Source organism: Gigantopelta aegis, chromosome 13 (assembly GCF_016097555.1).
Source record: "Gigantopelta aegis isolate Gae_Host chromosome 13, Gae_host_genome, whole genome shotgun sequence".
Classification (NCBI taxonomy): domain Eukaryota; kingdom Metazoa; phylum Mollusca; class Gastropoda; order Neomphalida; family Peltospiridae; genus Gigantopelta; species Gigantopelta aegis.
This window is the reverse complement of record NC_054711.1, coordinates 13,458,321-13,468,834: the sequence shown is the minus strand read 5'-3', so window position 1 is coordinate 13,468,834 and position 10,514 is coordinate 13,458,321. Positions and strand designations below refer to the sequence as shown.

Below are 10,514 nucleotides of genomic sequence, written 5' to 3'. Positions count from 1 at the left end.
TCGCAAGCTGAGTTCCCAAGACAATGTCGCTGACTGCAGTGCCTAGCACATCTCATACCATACGTAAATTCTGGACATTCTACAATAGAAAAATGCATACAATTATTTCTGACTTATTATTGCTAAATCACAAATGGAGGAAACTTGCACCTCAGTTCAACGGCCGGGACTTCGTCACTTCTCCGTAGATACCAACCTCTCCAAGAACCGTCACCTCCAGTAATGTCTAGTAGGACTTTAAACTATTTCGGATCCAGTTCAAAAATTTATGTTTCTTTTTTTTATATAAACAGTCCAACGCAATTTTATTTTGAAAGCCCGTGTAAATTGCTCAAGTCACCTTAAAATATGTTTTCGGCCGAGCACTGTAAGTTTATTTGTGGACACTGGCGAAGTCAGAGATTAAGCCCGTGATAGGCGTGCTCTAAAACTTAGTGTTATATGAGCACGAGAAAAAGAGTTAGATTAGATAGCCATGGTCATAGCTGTAACAGTGCAATTTCGTGTAACTTAAACCAGATTTTCATCACCAATCTTGACGTGTTTCACCACCAATATATATCTAACTACACGTAAGGGACAATGGTAACGGAAACTCGTTCAGACAATTTTAACTAGGTAACCGAGTATTCGAGGATGTGAATTATAATGTCTAGCTCATAATGTAAGTTTAAGTAAAATCAAATATAAAATATAACATAAACATATTACGTTTCAAAAAAACAAAAACAAAACAAAACAACAACAACAACAGTTTCTTTGTTACTTGGTGAAGTGACTTTCGCAGTGTGTAACGATTCACCAGGCAACCAATTAGTGGTTATTGTTACTTTAAAAGTTGCACAACCTACCTGTGAACAAAACAACGGTCCGCGTAAAATGTTGTGCTCTGTGTACGCCCGTGTAGCGTAGTTGGTTAAATCATCGTTGTAATAGCATCACACATTAATATTGACGATCTTGGGTTCCCATTCCAGTACTGAACGGGGAACATTAAGACAATACTGTTCTTAATGTGCATGACGAGTTACTTCCCTCATTGTAGAAACATTAAAATGGCGCGGAAATGTTTTATGTTGTTTTTGTAAGATTTATTTTGTTAATAATGATGCAAGTTCTTCAATCGCGATTTAGCGAGTACGGTACACTATACATTTGTGGTTTATGTTTCCATGTGTTGTATTTCGGTTGAGAAACGGTTAAAACATGGTGCCACAAGTTTTGAATACAAGATATATATTAGATAATAAGATCCGGATGTAGCCAGAACCACACTAACTACGTCCCTCCGGACTACCATTCCAGTACAATTTTCCACTCAGAGAGTGTTAAGCGTACCACTATGACTTCTCTCTCATGAAAAACTAAATCATCAACCAACTGTCCTGGACTAGCAGCCCACACAGGTGAGTTTTCAGTGGATATACACTCGAACATTAAGGATAATAATACATAGTCCTTAGAAGAAGCCTGGACTCTTTTGTGTGTTTGTTTTTGGGTTGTTGTTTTTTTCAAGTAAGAACAATTTTTTTTTTTGAATTATGATGATGACATGTTTAAGTCAAAGTGTGTTTTGTTTAACAACACCACTAGAACCCATTGATTTATTAAGCATTGGCTATTGGATGCCAAACATTTGGTAATTATGACTCGTTGTCATCAGAGGAAACCAGCTACATTTGTACATGTGCAGCTATGGTGCACTGGTTGGAACGAGACGAAACGCAATCAGTTGAATGTATTCACCGACAGGGGTCTTTGAGCCAAGCTCTTCCGACTGAGCTAGATCACCCAGTGGCTATACAAGTTTAATTTGTTTTGCTTAACGATACTACTGGAGCACACTGGCGTATCTTATCCCTAAACAGCTTGTAAAATATTTAGCCCGCGCCATTACAGCTAGGAAGACAACAAGAAATTACCAAATCTTAACTTTGGTACAACATACAAACTATCCATATGGTGTGCCTTCTTCCCAGCATATTGGGCAACATATTAATAGAAAGATTGATCTTATATTCTGACCAGAAGTAGAATTAAAAGTCTTCAAATATGGGGTAAAATTATATAAATATATTTTGTTTTTTAATTCTAAAATAAGGGTATATGTGTGATTTTTGAAGACGCTAACAAATGAGTATTTCTTAACTATGATACAAAATGCAAAATGTCCGTATGCAGTGTCCTACTCCCAGGATATTGAGCGACTTATTAATAGAAAAATCAATGTCATATCCTGAACAGAAACAATATTATAGGGCTTCAAATATGGAAAGAAATTATAAATAAAATTATTTTTGACAAACAAACCCCATAATAATAAAAAAAATTCAATGAATCGCATAAGCTGTGAAGGGAAACTTACACTGATAGTTGTTAAAACAAATTCCTTTTAAAATAAAATAAGCTATATGTATGGTTTTACAAGATAACGAACAATGATTATTTTTCAACTTTAGGCTAATATCTTAACTTTGGTGCAACATATGAAATGTCCGTATGGAGTATATTGTGCAACATATTAATAGAAATATTAAACAAAATAAAATAACTTTAGTAATTTACCTAAATACGTTTTCGTTTTGAACAGGTTCGGGAGGTAGCTCGCTTGATGATCGATTCCCACGGTCCCCTGCGTGTGCTGTAACCTCACTGTGGTGCAGGGGTGCAACATTCTCTTTGAGAATGGCCAATACAGCACAACATTTAAGTTTTTAGTAAAATTCAGTATCCGTAAAATTCTGTGATATTTGTGTTTTTGCACAGTTCTTTACACTGTTTTTGTTTAAGTCTTGCATTTTTATATTGATGTTGATCATCACTTTATTTATTAGCATTACCATAGTTTGACACCCAATAGCCAATGTATTTTTCGTGCTGGGGTGTCGTTAAACATTCATTCATTCATTCATTCATTCGATTCCCGCGGTGGGCCCATTGGGCTATTTCTCGTTCCAGCCAGTGCCACGACTGGTATATCAAAGGCCGTGATATGTGCTATGCTGTCTGTGTGATGGTGCATATAAAAGACCCCATGCTGCTCATCGGAAAGAGTAGCCCATGAACTAGTGACAGAGGGTTTTCTCTCTCAATATATGTGTCATCATTCACCATATGCCCAACGCCATATAATCTTCAATACAATGTGTTGAGTGCGTCGTTATATAAAACATTTCTTTCATTTGCTTTGAACAAAATAACTTTGTATTTTAAGTTCACTCATATATGCAAAATTGGCATAACTGATTGCAACAAAACAAAAAATTACAAAATTCAGCAACTTTGACATGTATGATGTCAGTAACTAACCACGGCGACCATGGATTTTTCTCAGACTACCCCACTCCCTCTGACTTTTTTTGCTGGGCAGGACCAGTTGGTCATGTTGCTTTGAAAAACATTGCCATGTCAGCTATTTCGATTTTGAGAAAAAACTTCTGAAGTGAAAAACTCAATATGACCACCATTTCCTTCAAGCAGGTCGAAATCACAGAGTATAGCTAAAGGGCCAATGTGGTTGTCTGTTTCAAGACAAACTGTCGGTCATGTCATTACAGGCGTTTAGAATAAATCGCTGAATCACAAAACAGCGAAAATACAGGGGAAATTGTGTAAGTGTGCGTATTTCACGGTGGTCACTATACACAAGCTCGAACTATACCCACATTATTACCTTTTGTTGATCGCCCATTTGGCAATGTAGTGTCAACATTCCATGTCTTTTGGCAGAGACAAATCTTCTTTTATAATCGCTTTAAAGAGCGTGAGTGCAAACGTACGTGCTATATTCGCTCTGGTTGTTTATTAAAGGGATACACCCTAGTTACGGCTAGTTGTGAACCATTACGGCGTTGTTTTTCGCTATTAAACCCATTTTGTCACAAATAAAATTGCACTTTACTTACCCTTTATTATTTAGAATATACATTTCCATTCACCTGAAGTGTTTTTTGGTAATTCTGGTAATCCTGGTGTTTGTAATACCACACAATACATTTTTCGTATTTCTTAAAAACGGAAGCACATTTGAGAAAAAAACGTTGAGCAGACAAGGTCTAATCTATTTATAGAGGGGATATTTCCATTTCAATGTCACAGACGTTGGTATACCACGTGACCGTTATCATTTTGGTTCGGTTTGTTTTCTCGTGCACGGTTCGCGCAATCAACATCCGATTTGTTGTTGTTCATTTGTGAAATTTTTCTTCACAGTTCGTGAACATTTTCAGTAACAATAAAGTTCAGACAAGTAAGTGTCTCAATACAAAACGTTACAAACCCTTAAAACCAATAATTTTGCTAAGTCTTACGATATCTGGAGAGGGGATACAACCAGGACAGAACAGTTGGAACATGTCAAGGAGAGGTGAAAGAAACGCACCCCAAGTCTGTGAAATTTGTCGTGACGTAGGCATTGTTGTGCTTCGAGCGACATCTACCGGTGACATCAAAATACTAACTTTCAAAATTATTTCAAGCAATTGGGACATGGGGATTCCCATGGTATTTATCAATATAAAACCTGCTTTTTCACTCCATTTGATAAAAACGTGATCTAAGTGTGTTTCAGGTTTGTAGATTAACCAAATTATAATTTATTTTCGCTGGATGGAACTAGGGTGTGCGGCTTTAAACAATAAGTGTCTTCGTGTCCCACCAAATTTTCACGAGTTTTGACCAAATAGCCTTTACGATATACGCAATATAAGAGTGATCAAGAATAATTAATTAATAATAATTAATAATAAATAAATAAATAATAATTCAACCAAATGCAATACATCTCCCAGACGCTAGTTGCTAGGAGACCTAACGTCGATACTATTTCAATCAAGCCACTAAGTATTTTACAAAACTATTTGAGGGTTACCGCGTGTCCTTTCACGAGTTTCGTAAAATCAGTACAACACAAGTGCGAGTGTAATATATATATTATCCATAATATTATTGTTATTTTTTTAATAATTAAATTTCCTTTGCATCTATACACTTTACGGCAATATGATTGGTCCAGAGCTGCTTACTTTTTTTTATTCATATCTCGATGAACTGAAACAAAAGCCACGCCTACTACCCTCCACCACTCCACCAACAGCATAAATGTTAGACTCGTTCTCTTCGTTCATTTTCATAAAATATAAACTAAACACGAATAGGACAATTCCTTCCAATATAACTAAACGATCCGTAAAAATGCACAGCAGCTAGAGGAAATGACGTCATTTACAAAAACATCACCTGATTCAAGTGACATTGAATGAACGTTCGCATTCTTACGCGACATAAGTATCAATGAAGTTTACACAAACAATACTACAGGCGTATTTAAAGCTAAACAAAATAAATTCAGTTATGTATTGTTAAAGTATGCACATAAATTTAATTATAAGATTTGACCGCAATTATTTTTTGGTTCATGCAAGTATGGACCGAAAAAACGATGTGCACACTTTTGTATGACCCTCTACGCGGGCTCATACAATGTGCACATCGTGTTTTCGGTTCATACTTGCATGAACCAAGAAATAATTGCGGTCAATTCTTAAATGAATAACAAGAGCCGTCTCAAAATATTTCAACCACAACTAAACTAGAAGGAGACGACGAAATGACGTCATATTTCACATACACAGTCTGGGCTAGGACTGGGTAAGCAACGCCATGCTATTATAAAGTCGTTTCCCAAAATTACGTTATTACATTTGTTATTACACGTGATCTTCGTATGATTATTATTAACCCGGTTATGTGTAGATAATAAATCATAGTATAAGATATATTAAATACATATTACTTTGTGTACAGTCTGGTCCCATCCATTCCGTAATGCATCCGTTATCACATCGTCCAGTATTTTGGTCACATGAGGATTTACTACGTGGTTCATCACAGTGTCTGCTGGAGCATGAGTGTTCACAAAAAGGACCATAGTGATCAGAATTGCATTCTGAAAATATGCAAGTAAGAAAGGAACGATTTGTCTCAGCATTTATGTTGCACAAATAGCTTCAATTTGACGATTACATTATTAGAACATCATACTTATATCTAAGAGCTAGGAACGACTTGTCGTTGCTGTATAAAGAGCTAAAGAAGTCATCAAATGTGTCGCGTCTGTGGTCTGCATATATCGTTGTTACTAGAAGATAGCACAAACTATTAATATAATTTGTAAAACAGGTTTAAACTAGCATCCTTTTTACACAAGGGACGGGACGTAGCTCAGTGGTACAGCGCTCGCATGATGCGCGATTGATCTAGGATCGAACCCGGTCGATGGGCCCATTGGGCTATTTCTTGTTCCAGCGAGTGCTCCACAACTGGTATAACAAAGGCTGTGGTATATACTATCCTGTCTGTGGGATGGTGCTTATAAAATGTCCCTTGTTGTTAATCGAAAAGAGTAGCCCATGAAGTGCTGACAGCGGATTTCCTCTCTCAATATATGTGTGATCCTTAGCATATATCCAACTTCATATAACCGTAAATAAAATGTGTTGAGTGCGTCGTTAAATAAAACATTTCCTTCCGTCGTTCCTTTTTAGACAAAAGCCATGGAATACTAAACTGTTGACTTTAAAACGTGATGCCCAAATGGACCCCCCCCCTCTCTCTCTCTCTCTCTCTCTCTCTCTCTCTCTCTCTCTCTCTCTCTCTCTCTCTCTCTCTCTCTCTCTCTCTCTCTCTCTCTCTCTCTCTCTCTCTCTCTCTCTCTCTCTCTCTCTCTCTCTCTCTCTCTCTCTCTCTCTCTGATTCACCATGACTGGGGAAAAGTGCATATACAAATAATTTTCTGCATTAGCAAAAATGCAGCGGGTTTCTTCCGATTACTACATGCCATAATTACTAAATGTTTGAGATCCAATAGTCGATGATTAATTAATCAATGTGCTCTAGTGGGTTTAAAAAAGAAAAAAAAAACGTTTAAAGGGACATTCCTGAGTTTGCTGCATTTTTAAAGATGTTATCGACTAACAGAGACTTTTTAACGATTGTAATTAGTTATCAAATATATGTTTCTGCATAAAATAGTAGTGGCTGTATATTAAACGTGTTTTTGACCGTTCTAATATGTTTACTAGGTAATCATTTGAAGACAAAATCCAGTTTGGCCTTCTTACAAATATTAAGACGACCAGAAACACATTGATTATACAGACACTGATATGCTAAACAAGAAAATACATTTAATATGTACGTTTAATCGTAGACATATTGTATTAGTCGGAAACATCTTACAATGAAGCAAACTCAGGAATGTCCCTTTAAAATGTACACATATTAGCTCCTTAGGTCTGCATATTAGCCATGCGATTTTAAAGTGATACAATACCACTGCACGTGCGTCCAGTCCAGTTGTGTTTACATCCTCCAGAACATTCTCCAGTTACGTAGTTACACGGTCCATCTCGACAGTGGCAGAGCTGGCTGCAGTCATCACCGAAAGTGCCAGAAGCACAGACTGTAAATAAGTAAACATTTGGAAATCACACACACACACAGATTGGATATCACAGTCTTTGATACGTCAGCCATTCCGCAAGAGGTAGCATATATGGGGTGATATTTAGCTTAGTTGGTAGAACCCCCCCCCCCCCCCCCCCCCCCCCCCCCCCCCCCTTTGGATCGAACCCCCTCTTTGAATGCAATATCTCAATATGTTTTCTCGTCCAAACCAGTTCCGCACGACTGCTATATCAAAGGTCGTGATATGTGATATCTTCTCTGTAAGACTAAAGTTTGTTTATTTTGTTTAACGATACCACTAGAACGCATTGATCAATTAATCATGTTTGGATATCAAACCTTTGATAATTATGACTCGTAGTCGTCAGAGGAAACACACTACATTTTTCATTAGAAGCAAGGGAACTTTTATATACACTTACCAACATAAAGGAAAGCACATACGACGGCCTTTGACCAGTTATGGTGCACTGGTTGGAACGAGAAAAACATCAATTAAATGGATCCACCTAGGTGGATTAATCCTGCGACGCAGGCACCGAAAGACGAGCATATACAACATGGATACAAAGGTATAGAGTTTCTTCGAAAAACTGTGTCAGGGTTATAAAATGTTTGACAGCCAAAAGCCGGTAAAACAATGAGCCCTAGATGTATCGTTGAATAACATTGAACATTGTTATTTAGCATATATTGTAATGAGAGATATAACAAATAGTGTAGCTTACCGAACACTTGGACTTCACAGAAATCCATCGCTGTGTCAGACGGCTCACCAGGCGCTGTGTTGTACATTTTCTGATAGAGTGTGATGTATCTAGCTGTGTTGTCACATGTCATCCACGTCACATCCGGACTGCTTGAGGTTGCTGAACCACACAGGTGACCAGTGGGTTTCGGACTTCCACCAGCAGAGCTGTAAACCTCAACACCATTTCTGCGGACTTTGACTGTGCACAAAATTGTATCACATAATGAGGATTGACAAACTGTATCAATTCAGTGACGAAGAGCAGAACGAACTTTCTTTTCTTTTATGTTAACTATATTAAATATAAACAAAACATGTTCCATTATTAAAAAAAATCATGTCTCAACGCAAAGCAGAATCAAAAGGATATTTTCCCCTGCGCGTGCTGTAACCTCGTCGTGGTGCAGGGGTGTAACATTCTCTTTTGAGGCATATCTGCGGGTATGACTTCTGGCAATACATCACTTTGGCCCGGAGTTCATATAGACGGGTGGTCAGGGAGGCCCGACCTGATCAATCGGCTGGTCATGTCAAGCTCAAGAGCAAACAACCGTTGTTTCTTTCATCTAGCCAAGAACAAACATTGTTTAATTTACCATGTGTATTTGTTGCTTTTGGGGCGGTGGCTAGGGTCAATTGGGCGATTTATTGTTTCTGTATTGCCCAAGTATATCAACCATGTATCCCTGGCATGGCTGCCTGCTGGTTATCCGCAGCACCATGTCCCCTCGTTGGACTCGGTGGTGGGTGGGGGCATGGTTGATGAAATTATAGATTCATGTATGGATCCAAATAAAGAAAAGGGCCATCACCGAAGTTGCGGATTCTTCGTCACCTGATGAAGAATCCATGACCAATGTTACAATTAAGAAGTCCAGAGTAGGGTCTTCTGAATCCTGGCCAAGGTTCTTGGTTGTTACTTCTTCAACTGAGGGAGCCTTGGGCAAACGTTCACCGCTTACTATTCAGAAAATGTCTGGTTGGTTTGGCTGGTGAGCCAAAACATGGAGAAAAAAAAATGGAGGAATGGTTCATTGTTAGTGGAATGTTCCAAAAAGAGTCATTCAAAGTGTCTCCTGAAGTCAACATCCATCTGCAATGTACCTATTACTGTGACAGCTCATAGTACCTTAAATTCATCTAAAGGTGTCATCAGATGTCGAGATTTGGCAGAAGTTGGTGAAGAAGAAATTCTTGAAAATTTGTCAGCACAAGACGTGACATTTGTTAAACGAATTAAGGTTCGTCGAAACAATGAGTTGATTTCGACAAATACCTTAATTTTAACTTCCAAGCTCGATTAAGGCTGGGTATCTCTGTGTACCTGTTGAGCCTTACATTCAAAACCCTTTACCTTGTTTTAAATGTCAGAAATTTGGGCATGGTCAGAATACATGCCACAATAAAACTACATATGCTCGTTATGACAGCAAGAACTGTAACAATGACATTATATATATCAACTGTAATGGGAATCACTTTGCATATTCGGGAGAATGTGCAAAGTGGAAGTTTGAAAAGAAGGTTCAGCAGGTCAAGGTTGACAGGCACGTATCATTCCAGGAAGCTAGGAAAGTGGTGGAAACATCAACATCTCCAGCTACTGCAGATAAATCGTATGCTGCAGTAGTCAAGGTTTCCATGATTAGTGTTGCTGGCAATACTGATCTTACTTGGTCATCTGGTGAGAATAAGTATAAAAAGTGGCACATGCTATCAAGCCACTCTTGGGATAGTGGCAATCCTCCTATAGACAGTGCAGGAAGGATGAAATAGTCTTGTGTCGTGCCCGCATCGGGCATACATATTGAACCCATTCATTTATCTGAAAGAAAGATCCTCCACCTCAGTGTGACCACTGTCGGTGTATTCTGACGGTACGCCACATGTTGGTGGAGTGTAAGCATCTTCATGACACTCGAAAAGATATTTTTGGCCAAAGTAATGTGATGGAATCCTTTCGATTCCATCCAGAATTTGTATTGCAATTTTTACGTGATACTGAGTTTTATTCTACATTTTAATTATATCTATCTGTGATATTTGTATGTTTACACAATCCTTTATACTGTGTTGTTATTTAACTGTTGAACTTTTATATTGATGTTGATCATCACTTTAGTTTTTCCCATTTACCATAGTTTGACACCCAATAGCCGATGTATTTTTCGTGCTGGGGTGTCGTTAAACATTCATTCATTCATTCATTCATTCAAAAGGATGTTTTTGACAAAGTCGAAACTGTAAGCATGATCTGCGTGCTCTGCCTATAAAATGGGTGGGAATTAGCTCAGTC

General features: G+C 37.9%; 1 protein-coding gene across 1 annotated transcript in view; it reads right to left on the bottom strand.

Annotated features, from left to right (window-relative positions):
- LOC121387147 (multiple epidermal growth factor-like domains protein 10) overlaps nucleotides 1-8,540 on the bottom strand; it is an 18,612-nt gene extending 10,072 nt beyond the window's left edge. Inside the window, exons 1-4 of the mRNA XM_041518171.1 lie at nucleotides 8,196-8,540; nucleotides 7,334-7,462; nucleotides 5,795-5,947; nucleotides 5-79 (exon numbers count right to left, since the gene is read on the bottom strand). Of these exons, the coding sequence (XP_041374105.1) occupies nucleotides 5-79; nucleotides 5,795-5,947; nucleotides 7,334-7,462; nucleotides 8,196-8,307 (469 nt within the window). The 5' untranslated portion in view covers nucleotides 8,308-8,540. The remainder of the gene's footprint in view (nucleotides 1-4; nucleotides 80-5,794; nucleotides 5,948-7,333; nucleotides 7,463-8,195) is intronic.
- Nucleotides 8,541-10,514: the final 1,974 nt, after the last annotated feature.